General features: G+C 34.3%; 2 protein-coding genes across 2 annotated transcripts in view; both read right to left on the bottom strand.

The window, feature by feature from the left end:
* Window positions 1-4,287, bottom strand: part of LOC117117009 (fibrillin-2-like) — a 36,165-nt gene extending 31,878 nt beyond the window's left edge. Inside the window, exons 1-3 of the mRNA XM_033261180.1 lie at window positions 4,146-4,287; window positions 1,523-2,024; window positions 754-963 (exon numbers count right to left, since the gene is read on the bottom strand). Of these exons, the coding sequence (XP_033117071.1) occupies window positions 754-963; window positions 1,523-1,949 (637 nt within the window). The 5' untranslated portion in view covers window positions 1,950-2,024; window positions 4,146-4,287. The remainder of the gene's footprint in view (window positions 1-753; window positions 964-1,522; window positions 2,025-4,145) is intronic.
* A 2,632-nt stretch (window positions 4,288-6,919) lies between these two features.
* LOC117117010 overlaps window positions 6,920-15,490 on the bottom strand; it is a 14,331-nt gene continuing 5,760 nt past the window's right edge. Inside the window, exons 4-10 of the mRNA XM_033261181.1 lie at window positions 14,843-14,968; window positions 13,748-13,930; window positions 12,783-12,962; window positions 11,822-11,944; window positions 9,336-9,458; window positions 8,823-8,968; window positions 6,920-6,985 (exon numbers count right to left, since the gene is read on the bottom strand). Of these exons, the coding sequence (XP_033117072.1) occupies window positions 6,920-6,985; window positions 8,823-8,968; window positions 9,336-9,458; window positions 11,822-11,944; window positions 12,783-12,962; window positions 13,748-13,930; window positions 14,843-14,968 (947 nt within the window). The remainder of the gene's footprint in view (window positions 6,986-8,822; window positions 8,969-9,335; window positions 9,459-11,821; window positions 11,945-12,782; window positions 12,963-13,747; window positions 13,931-14,842; window positions 14,969-15,490) is intronic.

A 15,490-nucleotide genomic window follows, 5' to 3' on the forward strand; every position in this document is an offset into this window, starting at 1 on the left:
ACTAGGTGGGGGGGGGGGGGTAATTATTGGAGGGGCGTGTGCTCCCCCTTGCATCACTTAGATATGCCACTGTTTCAAAAGCAGTCTCCAACGCAATTGGGAAGGCTGCCCGATTCAACCGACTAATCAGCATCACGAAAGCTGTCGGCGATAGTGCGTAGCGATTGTATGAAAACCAATCTTAACACACACTGCTTTTGCCGAAGATTGGCCGATGTAGAATTCAGCTCACTTGACGTGAAACTGTTGATTTTCTTAGGCAGTGGTTGTAGTCTGTGTAGACCGTTGTTGAAAGCTAACGTTGCGGCTTCCATGTGCACCAAGCCCAAGTGGTCTGCATCAGGTACGTCCGCAACTTCATTGGCTGATTTCCATGAAGATAATTGTAATTTGTTTGTATAAAACATAGGTACAGTATGATGCGATATGTGTGTGTTAAAGTCAGACTCCAGAGGAAAAAAAATTTTGATATGTGTAGAACTGATTTTTCTAAGACAGAAAAAAGTTGTTTGACAAAAAAATGGGGAACGGTGAACGAGATACAGATTTTTGAATATTTAAAAACTGGGGGAAAAAGGGGCGGCACCTTTTTCCCCCAGTTTTTAAATATTCAAAAATCTGTATCTCATTCACCGTTGCTCAGTTTTTGATCAAACTACTTTTTTTCTGTCTTACAAAAATCAGTTCTACAACATATCAATTTTTTTTCCTCCGGAGCCTGACTTTAATTTAGGCTATGAGTGTGCAACTTACAAATATGGTAGACATATTGATATGGAAGAAACCAAGGTCCGAATGTGTAGCCATAACGAAATGAGAAACTGCTTGCCCCAATTCCAACGTAGCCTCTGTTTAGAAAACCTAAGTTGAAAAACCTAAAAAAACTCCATCGATAACAACATTCGGTACCAGATAAATAGATGTTAAATGTCGACGACTGGAAGCAAATTGTGTAGTACTTAGCTGCAGGAGAAACAAAAAAATATAAATAGAGTTGATATTTTATAGTACTAAAGCTCATAAGCCTATACAGTACCGTACATCAAATCCGATTTTAGGCCTCTTCTCATACAAAATGCATCTTATCTTATAACACTATTATGACCAAGAGACCTTTCACAATCTTTGTCAGTATGCTTACCGTATTTGTCATGTGATACGGCATTTCATCCATGGATACGGTTATAGTAAAGGCAAGTCAGGAGACATTAACTTTAAAGATAACTACAGACCTATTGCATTGAAGTGTTACCACGTTACAAGAGTTTTTACTTGCTGGCAAATCATTACAAATTTAAGATCACCAGTGCCATACATGAATATGTTATGTATTGCTGAAACCTACGATCAGTTTTTATATCTCAAATACTTATTTGTAATCCATTATTTTTGTTGGATTGAATAAATCGGATTATGATTTTCCAAATTTTAACAAGTTTCTATTTAGTCGTGTATTGAAGCAACGTAGGGAAATATCGGTAAAATATCCTTGTTAATAGTTAGTATATTTTCTGTAGCTTACCCAAGTCTATGAGCCTTACAACAGTTACAAACAGATCGTTCGATATGCCTAGATCAGCCAGAAGAGGTAAGATATAACTTGGGGTTGAAGCAATTGTTATTCTAAGTCGAATACGATATCTTCCATCTCTCAGAGCCTGACGCAGTGTACATGGGCAGGTACCCAGACCAACTGGGTTAAAGAAACTTGATGAATCCTCTATATACCAGTCTAAGCACCGCTTTTTGGGGTTGACAGTATTCTCTGTATTGTCCTCCAAACGAAAAATCCACTGACCATGTTCATTGGTATTCCCTAGGACCAGATCTGGCCTATACACATCGCTTACAAGCGGTTGTTGAAGCTGGAAGTTTTCAAAACTAAAATTTGCAATGTTGTATCCCAAAATAGCATCTTTTAAGAAAACTAGATTGGAATCCCAAAGCATACGTCGTTCTTCAAAGAAATTTATTGCAAAGCTGTAAAGTCCATCGGTTAGAAGAACAGCTTGGAATGTGTTTCTCTGTTAAAAAATATAATATATATAAAAGAGACAGACTTTTACTCCTCATTTTATATATTTTTTTCATTTGAACCATATTTAAAGAGGGTGAATATAATGCAGAAGCTGATCATTTGGGACCCTCATGCCACTTCATACGAATTAAAAACGGGTGCAGCTCTTTTCCTTTTTTGTTGCTTTTTATATTTTTAATGTCAGTTAATTGTTTTGTATGATAGTTTGTTTATTCTGTAATTTGAGGACCACAATAATAAAAATAATAATAATAATATTCAAGAATTTATATAGCGCTCTTTACTGGAGTCTCACAGCGCTTAAAAATATGAACTATGGAAAAACGTAAATAATATAAAGGTATAATAATATAAAGGTATAATATTATAAAAGTATAATATAAAGGTAAAGGATAATAATAGCAATAAATTTGCCATTATTTTGTGTTTTATCCTTCCATGGATATTATTTTGTATTAAAAACAAAAGAAATAAAAACTAGACTTACTATGTCTGTTTGAACAACAGAACATAGGGCTTTTCCCCATTGCATTAATGAGAAATGAAGTTGAAATTGCAACAAAAAGAAAAGTCGTTAAAAGGTATAAAGTAAAAAAAAACCAAAAAAAACGGAAAATCAATATAATTTTAATGAAGTGAAAAAAAAATGAAAACCATGTTCACCGCGATGTTATTAGTGAGACTTAAACTACAGCTGCAATGGTCATAGCAAGGTACATCGTGACTGATAACCATTGCGTGCCATATGAGCCGACCTTGAATAGGAAAGTGCATTTTCAAGCAAAATTGTTCATGCATATCACGGTAGATTTGAGTTTAACTTGGCTGTAACTGGTTTAAGCGCTTTAGAAAACGCAAATTGCGTTTAAATAATTTAATCAACTGTCAACAAAAAATATTTAAATGGTCCTCATATCCACACCCTACTGCAGATCGTCACCAAAATTGGATCATTCCTTCATTTCACCATGAAAAACTATTCTACAAAGTGTCATTTTTATCCATCTATAACTGGGACGTAAGCAATTTAAATGACCCTCAAATTTACACCCTAACATGGATCGTCCCCTACACATAATAATATCTTCCTTGTAACTTGGGTTAAACTTTCCCGAAAGTTTCATTCGGATCAGCCGACCCGTTTTTGAAATATCTGGTCTGGGACGTTTTCCTTTAAATGGTCCACATATTCACACCCTACGCCGAATCATCACAAAAAGTCATTTCTTTACAGGACCTATACAAACTATTATAGAAAGTTTCATTTACACCCATTGAACAATTTTTTATAGATATTTACGTCTGGGATTTCAAAAATTTAAATGACCCTCCAGTTTACACCCTTGACTGATTCGTCGCCAACACATAATCCTATCTTCCTTGTAACTTAAGTTCAACCTTTTCCAAATGTTTCATTCAGATCAGTTGATCTGTTTTCGAAAATATGTGGTCTGGGACGTTTTCCTTTCAATGGTCTTCAGATCTACACACTACTCCAGATCGTCACAAAAATTTAATTATTTCTTTACTTGAACATGACAAACTGTTATACAAGGTATAAATTATACCCATTGATTTTTTTAAAAGAGATATGTAGGTCTGGGTCCTTAAAAATTGAAATGACCCTCCAATATACACCCTTGACTAATTCATCGCCAGCACATAATCATTTCTTCCTTGCAACTTGATTAAACTTTCCCGTAAGTTTCATTATCAATTGACTGGTTTTTGAAATATCCGGTGTAGACTGTTTGACTTTTAATCACTTGAATTGGTCCTTACACACACACCCCATCATAGATTTAAAGTAAATATTAGGAGGCACAACCTTGATATATGGCCTATGCTTCAGCACAGCACGGAAAAATTCTAAGACAAAGTGACGGCCAGAAAAAAACAGTGCAAAAAGATAGGAAAAATATATGCAAGAAAAAAGAAAAAAAAAATCAGAACAAAAACAATGGTACTGGTGGGAAAAAAAAAGATCCATAACTGCAGTCTCGAAATAGGCCTATGTACTGGGTTCTTTAAAGTGCACAAGAGCCAATTATGTACACTGGGGCTACAGCTTATAGTCCCTATTCCACCACTAGAAGTCTATACTTACTCTGTTAACCGATGGGTCTGCTGGCCTCTGTGGAATTTCAAACCATGTGACTTTGAGCGCCCATGATGGAGAGAAATTAGATGGGATAGTTCCTAAATATGAACGGCGTAGTCTGTTCTCTGCTTGTTTTATGAATTCTTGTCCTATTGTAGTTTTTGTAGTATATTCCTGTAGTATAAGATGAAGAATAACAAAAAGTGCATTCTTTTAAATAGACCTGGTTTGGTGTTTCGTGATAAGTTGGTTTTTTTGTTGTAAAAAATGCTTAAATATATAAAAATAATTAAATATTTTATTTTAAAAAATCCCAAAATAATTAGTCTCAGATTTTTAAATTCTGTTAAATAATACTAGAATTAAAATGTAAAGTGACGTTCTAATAATTACAATAATAAAAATACTGTATATCACTGCAGTCATCTAATAACATATCTAAAATTCAAGGATCAAATAATTTATGGCTGAGTTTTTACTATCACTAAATGCTTTTGCTTTGGGAAAAAGGCCTATCAGGGTCCTACCACCCAAATTGTCCTTCCCTTTAATAGAAATCCCATAATTATAGAGATGTCTGTTGCTTTGAGTGAACCATCTTCTAATAAACCAAGTTAGCTCTTTCCCTTGCATAAAAAAAAACATTAAAATTACTATGAGTTCCACAATGTAATTCATAATTTAACTCAAATAAGTGACTGATAGGTACCAAAGGGAACAGGTCCCTGTACAAAGTACCTATCAGAATAACAAAAATTCAAATATAAATAGCACAAAATTAATAGTAAAATTAATACTTCATACCTAAGTTAATACAATAATTATTAAGAACAAAAATAAGTTACAAAAAAATACTAAATGAATACAATAAGTTAAAAATAAATATATAATTACACAAACAAGCATAAATAAGTAAATAAGCAAGAAATAAATGATTAAATAAGTAAATAAATGATGCAGTGTCTTAGCGCAGTTGATCGATAGCAGTTTTGAAAGACGGAGGAGGATAAACATGTAGCAATTCCGTTCTAGATGATTGGAATATAACAAAATGAATAGTGAAGGGCATTGCATCAAGCAGGGGGAAGGTCAGGTTTGGGGTTGGGTCAACGTGTATCAAATGAGATATACTTAAAGTGAATTAATTTTAATAATAGCTTTAATAATTTTGTATAAGAAATTAAGGCAAATAAAAAGGTCTTATTTGACCTGTTTGCAGTGATCAAGCCTGTCTTTATATTTAATATAGTGAATTGTTGGGATATCTAGCAGTGCTTTTGGATTGATTCAATCTGGAAATGTTATAATAGCATGCTAGATTAATTATTATAGTTATCATTTAGTAAGTACAATTAATACACTGTTAACTATTAATTACTGTTTCATAACACATTCATTACACATTTGTGATGTGACACCTGATATTATAAATGAGGTCACCACAGTAAGAAAACCCCTTGCTAGTCATCCATATTTTGGAACTAGACCAACTTCTGCAATTGAATAGAATAGCGGCGCCGTCCCTAGTGAGATAATATCAATATATGTACGAACAAGAGGAAACAGTCATTAAGAAACTGTGGGTAAGCGGTAGCATTTACTACGAAGGAATGCGAATTCCGTACGTAGCAATGCGCATGCGCAGTTACCAAAGAACTTCTCCGACAAATCTATGTAAAACCATCACAGTGAGAATGCGCTGGGGAATGCTGGACAGACAGTGAGCATGCGCACTGAGTAAGTGACGTTGACAAGCATGTGCAGTTACCAAGCGACGTCTCATTAACTCATGAGCATGCGCAACAACCAAACGGCGTCTGCGAAGACGGTGTGAAATAGAAATGAGAAAAATCGAACTTTTCATGCAACAATTGAGAATGCGCAACTTAAGCCAAAGCTATATAGGCTATGAAAATGGAAAATGAGAATAGACACATTCCGCAAGATTTATTTACAGCCGGTCATGTGACATATATTGGGTATTACTATGGAGAATTTACAATGCGATCAGTGTTAAAGTATAGGAAAGTGTAATGTTATAATTTCAAAAACATTCGCCCACCATTAACGTGAGAAATAACTGGCAAGGAAAGGCACTTCGATTGTTCAAAAGTGTTTTTATTTAATTATTCTAGCGTTCAATGTGCTTTGTATGCTTTTGAATTAATGTGATCCTTTGTAAACCTTAACTAGCTTAAAAATCGTAGCGTGTCAAAATCGTAGTTCGCGGATGGAAGACTCTCGTGCATGCCTAAACAGGCCGTACACATCAAGAGCCTAGGATTTATAAAAAAAATCTCAATGTTTGGGGGCCAGTATCTTTTGGATCCCAATATCTGCAGACGGATCCGTTTCGGCCTTCAAGGCCTCATCAGTGCAGCTAGGGTATAGACCCAAACGAAACGTTCGACCAGCTTAGGTAAGGCCCAAACTAGTCCCACGACCACTAATGATCGTTATCATTAGTGGCCGTGGGACTAGTTTGGGGTTTAATATTGTCGTTCATATAAGGTCAAGGCTTGTAATTGTCGGTGTTGCATGATGCCTAAGGTGTAGGATTGGTACCTCATGTTTGACAACAAATGAAGAAAGATACGCAATTATTAATTAATTATTATTATTAATTAATATTAATTATTATTAATTATTATTATTATTATTATTAATTATTAATTATTAATTCTTATTTTATTCACTGTATCAAGATGCTCCAAAAGGGACAGGGGGTTGTGGGTACAATCGTGACGTCATACTACAGAACATTATATGATGAGGTGACATCAGCATACGGCACTTGAGCCTTGGATATCAAAAATCCTGGATGTGCAAACGGCTGCAGGAAACTCCTATAAATATATGAGATTGCTGCATCAAGGAGAAGTGTTATGTTTAAAGTTGCGACATGAGCAGCTAGTGGGACTCCATATTGTGTCCTTTCGAATGAACACAACGCCTATGTTACAATGTGGCGATTGCATAAATAACAGGCAATTGAACAAAATAAATAAAATTATTAATAAGAAAATGTTGTCATTTGATAGTAAATATCAGTTAATTAACGTGTGTTTGAAGTTTATAACACAATTCACAAAAGAAATTGATTCTCAATTGGCTATTTTAATTACCTCTGAAAACGAAGTTGGCAGGAGGTTATGTTTTGCCGCTGTTTATTTATGACCTTGGCTGGAGGTTATGTTTTTGCCTGGTTTATTATTTAGTTATTTATTTCTCTGTCAGCATAATTGTTGTGAACAGCCTACAGCCCATAGTTTTTATCAGAAATTTGTCAAACTTTGCCACAATGTTCCTTTACCTAAGATCTAGAGCCGATTAAATTTTGAAGGGTCAGGGCCAAAGGTCAAGGTCACAATCAATAAAAAAACTATTTTTTTAAACTTATTTGTCAACAGCCCCTAGTTTTAATCACAAACTTGTCAAACTTGATCACAATGATCCATGATCAAAGGTCTCAAAGTATTTGAATGTTGAAGGGTGATGGTTAAAGCTCAAGGTCACAATCAACAAAAAAGGATTTTTTGAAACAGTTTTTATCAGAAACGTTCCTTTGCCAAAGATCTGGAAGTGACAAAATTTTGAACGGTCGGGGTCAAAGGTCAAGGACACAATGATCGAAAAACTACTTAAGTTAAGTATAACTGTCTGGACATGTGTGTGGGTTTGCCGCCATATACATATGACCATTAATTCAAAGTATGTAAAAACAGTGTTTTCCACACACTAGAAGAGTGCTTTTCCACACTACCAGCCCCGGGTTCAAATCCCAAGGTGTCTACTTGTTTTTTTTTTCTTTTCATTAATTTTTGTTTATGGGGAACAATATGTGGAGGAAATCTATACTGAGGAGAATTATGATGTGGGCTGAGATGCACTCTCCGAGTGCCCTCTAGTTAATTAAATTACATGTAGTTTTTGCTTGACGAAAATAGCGTAGCGCCTTAGCTAGGCATACATCATCGCGTTTGTTAATAATACTCGACTAGGCCTCTTACTTATGCACAGGGCAACTTCAAAATTTATGTAATAATCGGGTGTTTGTGGCAAGCCCCTAGCTATGGTCCCAGTCCCAGGGTATCTCCAAAATAACTTGTAGCATAAAATAAGAATACGTACGTAGTAATTATACTGAGGTATTGTTAATACACTATTTAGATAGGCACTTCTTTTCCCATCTTGAATGGTGCAGTGGTGTAGAATAGTTTTTTAAGAACATTTTCCAACAAAAAATAATGTGACAAGACCTTTCGTTATGGTGTTTTTGATTTTTAAATAACATGAGGTCAAGAATTTAGAATTTATCTTATTTGTTCTAGTTACACACCACTGATTAGGTGGTGTGGAGCCAATATGGAGGGTTGAGGGCGTCCAGTGGTCATGTCGCAATTCTTTCTAGTTATGTTGAATGTATAGCGCCACCAATCCTACAGGGAAAAAAATCGCCCAAGGCAGTCTAAAAATATAATTACTTAATAGCGAGAGTTTGCAAGTTCAAATCTCACCAGATACTGTATCTTTTCATACAACTTAAATATTAAGGAACTTTCAGTTGAAGGGCTATGCTTGATACGATTGTAACATCATGTTCCTATTTGAACACAGTTATCATTATTTATCTATATTTTCATAATAACAGAGGTTGTCGTTATTGTAAAATTTTCAACTTACATATATATATCGTAAAAACTGATTGCCAAATGGAAAGCCGGATGCAAGGAAAAAATCGGAAGACACATATTCTCCTGATATCTGTTTGGAAGACAGACGAAGCGATGTATCTCCCTCACTGATTCCAAATAAAAAATAAAGTATCACTGAAAAAAAACAAACCATATAATAATTTTAATACTGTATCATTTATTTCTAGATATGAATAAAATAATAAATATTATAAAAATAATATAAATGTTTAGAGCACATTTAAAAGAGCTGAATTTTTACCGAAAGCATGAAGAATTAAGATTTTTAAGGTGATCGCTAAAAATAAAGATGCACCTAATTAAGATAAATATTTTTCTTAATATCTATAATATATTGTTTTTTAATATAGATGTTTAATATCTATAATACAAAGGCCAATTATTATGCAAGTCAAACGGAAGAAATCTCTATTTAATCTTTTTCGGTAATGTAGGCCTATTAATATACAAAAAAAAACAAAACAAATGGTGAAAAACGTACTTCGACAAAACATGCCGTCGCCTTCAAAGCCTTCATTGCATGTACAATTAAATGATCCATGTGTGTTAGTACAGGTGGCATTAGCTGAACAAGTACTTGTTTGGGATTCACATTCGTCAAAATCTGGAATTGAGTTAACATAATTGGAAGGTATAAAATTTGTAGTCAAATTATGTAGGTGCTGCAAACATTGAGTTTTGTTACATTTTTTTGCTAGCATTAAATCTAACTTTCGTATAATAAATTTCCTATAGTGTACTATGCGGAGCTCTACTACTGTAATTCCTTATTAATAGCTTGAGACCTAGCAAAGCTCCCGGCCCTAACTCTATCACATCTACAATGATAAAGTTAGCTGGAGTATATGTTAGTGAGACATTAACTAGAATTTTCAATTTCTCACTTAGCACTGGTGATATCACTGTTGACTAGAAAGTGGCCAACATGGTTCCCATCCATAAATCTGGTGATATTAGCTCTACTGTTAATTATCGTCCTATTGCTTTGCTGCTGGTAAGCTTTTAGAAAAAGTTGTGTGTAAACATCTCGTTTGTCATTTAACTTATGGCTTATTATCAACCATTCATCATGGTTTCACGAATGGTAGATCATGTCAAACAGCCTTAGCTAGAACTGCTTAGCATGATTGGTCCTCTAATCTGGATTTGCGTTGCCCTACCCCTTATGTTCACGTTCTAGATTTTAGTAAAGCCTTTGACCGAGCTTGTCATTAAGCGTTGCTTAACAAACTTCATTCCTACGTTATATGGGGCCCTGTTCATGATTGGTTGTCTTCGTTTCTCAAGTGGCATAGTCAGAGGGTGTGTTTTCGAGGGGCCCTTTCAAAGCCCTACCCTGTTCACGGTGGAGTTTCGCAGAGAGCAGTCCTGGGACCTACTCTTTTTATTGTATACGTTATTGACCTGGCCAACTCCATATCTTCTACTGTTATTCAATATGCTGATGACACCATCATTTAGCTTACAAGACTAACAGGTCCCAGGAGGATGAAATTGTTATGTAAAGCAACCTTGACACTGTTAATGAGTGGAGTGTGAATAATAAATTGCCTCTTAACACAAAAAAATGCAATACTCTTCGCTTAACTAGATCTACAAATCATAAATTAAATGCCTTAAGCTATTATATTGGTAAAGATGCTCTAATTTCGAACTTGTGAAATATCTTGGTATTACATTTACTTCATATTTAAAGTGGAATGTCCATATTGATAATGTATCTAACCAGGCTTCCCAACTTCTGGGGTTTGTCAGAAGGATTGCCTGCTGTAGAAACCCTATTTTAATTCTCAAACTATATAATTCTATTTTCTGTCCAGTTTTTGAATATGCCATTCCCACTTGGCTGCCATAATGCCCCTCAATATTTGTCTTCAAAATTTACCTTTAACAATACTACCCATTCTAAAGGCACACGTAGCCAAACCCATAACAACCTGGTCCTTCCAATGTATACTGGAATATTGGACAGGGAAAAAGAACTTTTTTATATCGATCATACAAAAGCTGGAATGAACTACCACACAAATTAAAAATTAATTTTAAAGAGATGTCGACTTTTTCATTCCAAAATCATTTAAAATAATTTTCAAATTTTATTTTATTTTATTCTTTGCCTTTATTTCTACTGTATATGTTTCTTGTCACTTTACCCCTTTGAAAATCAGTACTTTAGTACTGAAAGTGCCTACAGTATTAAGAAAGATTAAATAAATATATAAATATAACCGTGGTAATCTTCTGAAACGTAAAAACTACACAACAACACAAGTCCAGAGCATGTTTTCCTATTAACATTGATGCTGCATTTAGAGTTCAACCTAGTAGTCTGTCCTATGCCCAGCATTGTAAACTTTTGGGACTTACCTCTAATTGAAGATCGTTTTTTTTATTAATTAATATGTATTATATTTGTTGCTGTCTCTGGGGGAAATTTTCAATTGACATTTTTAAGTTTGTTAAAATCAATACTCGCCACCCTGATAATCTTACTTTACTCACTCCTTTGCTAGAACTAATGCCTGTAAATATTCTGTTTTTAATCATTTTCCGCGAGCCTGGGACAGACTATTAAATAATATTAGAAATACCCTTTTAATTAATTCAAGTTAATTCCGTAGATCTCTTAAAATTTATTTTAATGATAATAGTGATAATGATAATAATAGTAATAATAATGATGATAACACAAATACGTAATTAATTGAGCAAATATATTTTATCATAAATTTTTAAAGTCATTTGTGTATTATATTTATTGTGCCATGTTTGATAGTAGATTCAATTCGCTTTTTGGTTTTCCTCTCTCTTTTAAAGTATTTATGACTCAATTTTCTTTTTGGGTTTGTTTTACTGTTATGAATTGTTCATTGTATTTTTATATGTTATGAGAGAGATATAAATGAAATGAAATATTGCCATTGAACGTACACCTTGATTAGATAAATGAAATCTCTGAGTTTCTACCTGTGCAAACTGTTCCGTTACCCTCAAACCCTGTGTTGCATATGCATACAAAAGACCCAATAGTATCATCACAACTAGCATCTGAATCACAGTTGTGTTGTCCTGTTGCACACTCATCAATATCTATAAAATAATAAATTAAAAGAAATACCAATAAAATAATGTAAAATTTCAACAATGATCTTGGCTATTAAAAAAAATGTAGGCCATATACAGGGGCCATACACAGGTTACATAGAGGAAAGAAAGAGGAAAACACTTTAAAGTCTGCAGGAAAAAAATTATACATTGTAGAACTAATTTTTTAAGACAGAAAAAATTGTTTGACAAAGAACTTGGGAACGGTTAATGAGATACAGATTTTTGAATATTTAAAAACTGGGCATAAGCACACTTTTTTCCCATATTTTTAACACAGCTTCTAAATATTAAACAATCTGTTCCCAAGTTTTTCGTCAAACAACTTTTCTTGCCTTAAAAACAAAAACATCAGTTCTACAACATATCAAAAAATTATTTTCCTCCAGAGCCTTACTTCTATATACGTTGGAGTAATATTATTGTTGTCATAATAGGACATATGTGTCGATGGTTGTGTTTATTGTATAACCATCCTATCTCGTAGTCTTAACATGTTCATTAGTATTTTACACATAAGCCTATTCTTAATTATGATAAATTTAAGAATATGTGTACGTAACCTACATTGCCTATATTTAAGATCTGTCGATATTTGCAATCCAGACGTATACTTTGAATAAACACACATCTAGATGTGTATAAGAGACAGATCACATCTACAATGATAAAGTTAGGAGAGAGAGAGAGAGAGAGAGAGGGAGGGGGAGATAGATAATAGCTAAGCAAATACAGAAACGTAAAGAATACAAGTATCAAATACTATATGCTAAGTTGCTTGGTCTCTCATTAGCTCTCCGTCATATCTGAGAAGTAGACTTACTAATACAACGTTTGTCAAGTTCACCAACGAACTGACCATCTTGGCAAGTAAATACTGTTGGTTTCTCAGGGTCTAACTCATATCCCACATTGCAAGTGACAGATACAGTATCTCCGTGACCAATGAAATCAGGCCCAATCCATAGTCCATTTTCAAGCAGTGCTGGTTTTGAACAGTGGACTAAAATAAAATAAATAAAATAAAAGGTATAACTCAATAGCTAACTTTTAGGTTTTTTTTTTTTTTTTTTTTAATTTTAAATTATCAGCGACATTGTTTCATTGAAGAGTAAAGTAATGCCACAGTTAATTTGCCTTATTTTATTGGTGAAGCTAAAGAAGCTAGCGAAAGCTTGTGTTTCAAGTCAAAAGAAGGTGCTACTGTATTTCATAACGACTGATACGGCTCTAACTTTCATCATCTTTGGCCTAGTTCAGACTAGGTGGATAAACCCGGCTCACCTCACCGGGTTTATCCACCTGCCAGTCTGAACTAGGTGGCTTATCTAAAGCTGGGCTGTGTTCCTATAGTAACTAGGCCTGGCGCGCCACCGTGTTTAACTTTCTAATCCGGGCTTTAATTGTTGCGGGGGGGGGGGGGGGGGGGTCTTGCATTGACTTCAGGTGGGTGACGAAATGACCAATAACTATTCAATTACGTACGCTGTGAGTGAGCGTACGTTTCGCGAGCAATGTTTTGAAACACGTTTCCTGGTTATGGTTTATTATTATGCAAATTCTCGCCCGGCTAAACCCGCTAATCTGAACGCCTGGCAAAGTTAAGCCGGGCTTAACGTTGAGCCGGGCTTAACTCAAGCCTGGCTTATCTCCAAGTCTGAACCTAGTATTATTTTATTAGATATTGTATTGTTTTAGGCTTTGATTGTTTTTGTACCGTAACCAAAAACGATGAATACGAAAATAATATTCTTTCAATGTAAAAAAAAAAAGATCCAAGCCACCTACAATAACATTTCGGAGGTGTGCCTTGAAATGTACCACTTTGGCATATTTGCGTGCTGTTTCCAACTAATGTATATCCATGGTTGCAAATGAACGAAATCGATTGGCCCTCGAGGTACCTTTTACGGTGCTGTAACGGACTGATCTGTTCACCATTTCGCAACGTGTCAGGTGCTAAACAGCTTCCTATTACAATAAATAAAAAATATTACATGTTGTTTGCGTCAGGAAATTTAATCGGAATGATGTTTTCCCCAACCTGACGTGTTATTGTACTGAATGCTCAGTACATATCCAAATACTTACGAAAAAATCTCGCAAATATCATTCCAAATAAAATATAGTAAGTAGTAGTAAGTAAGTAGTAAGAGAACAATTGATATAAACATTCACACAACAAAGGGTTATGAGATTGACCTTGGATACAGGCATGCACAGTTCAAACTACGAATTGGCTTATTGTCCTTTGTCCTAAATATTGTGAACCCAACTAACAATTCTATGTTATAAAACAAAAAATAACGTTACAGTTTGGTGCATAAATGTAGAACAATAAATACGTATTTATAATGTAATTTTACGCAACTAAATAACTTTGTATAAGTGTTGATCACGCATAAAGCTTTTAGTTGCTTTACTACAGTATGCTGTGTCATTATTACATGGAGTGTTTAATTGTTCTCTGACATTCTTCATTACAAAGATGTATTATATATGACATGTTTTCATTGAGACAATTTTAATTACTGCCTTAAATTATTCGAAATATGATTTCATTGGCTGTCGGTTTGTGTGATGTTAGCAACCGTCCAAGGGGTGGGGATTAGTGCAAATATCCATTTTGCATAGACAAAACTTTGAATAAGCACTGAAGGCCATATCAAGGAGTGACGCACACAAAACGCAGCCCAACGCAATTGGTTGCGTTGAATGTTGATCTGCGTCGGGGAGAGTCGCGTCGTAGAATATTAAACATGTTTAATACTCTCATGACGACCTGAATAGGCTTAATGATAAATCGATTCAGACTGTATGATACAACGTTATCTGGCTTCCTTCTCTATTATAAAACAGTATAAATGTATTATAGATAAATACCGTCGCACAACGAGCTCTCTTCATCGAAGTTGCTGTATATACAATCGAAGGTTAATTCATCGCAAAACGAATCGTTATTGATACAAATAGTATTATTACATCGCAATTCAGATTCAGTGCAAGGTCCTAAAAAAAAAAATTTAAACAATCCTCAAAGTTTCGTAATAGTATCGCAAAAACAACATAGAGATTATATAAGCATATGAATAATTATATAACTGTAAGTTAATCAATAGAGACACATAATGGGATGAAATAACAAATTATAAAAGCAGTGACTTTAGCTTGGAAAAACTAAACCCTGAAATACGTTCAGTGGAGTAGCGCAGTTGTATTCAGGAATTAGTACCTTAAACATTTCAAAAATATGTTTTATGCTCTCCCTATTTCGACAAAATAAAGCGACATATTCCATTATTACGCAGATTTTACATTGTAACAAAGTGACACAATTGGTCTTCCATAAAAAAGGTATTAAGTATGATGTAAATCTGAATATTTAAAATTTTTAAAATGATAAGCAAACTCTTTACATGGGCCTATTTCTTTTAAATGATGATGAGATCAAATAAATTTAAAAGCAGTGACGTAAGCTTGAATAAAAACCTGGAATACATTATATATATATATGTATATACAGTATATATA

The sequence above is a fragment of the Anneissia japonica genome, unplaced genomic scaffold (genome assembly GCF_011630105.1).
Source record: "Anneissia japonica isolate Jap-2015-1 unplaced genomic scaffold, ASM1163010v1 scaffold287720_len810639_cov167, whole genome shotgun sequence".
NCBI classification, from domain to species: domain Eukaryota; kingdom Metazoa; phylum Echinodermata; class Crinoidea; order Comatulida; family Comatulidae; genus Anneissia; species Anneissia japonica.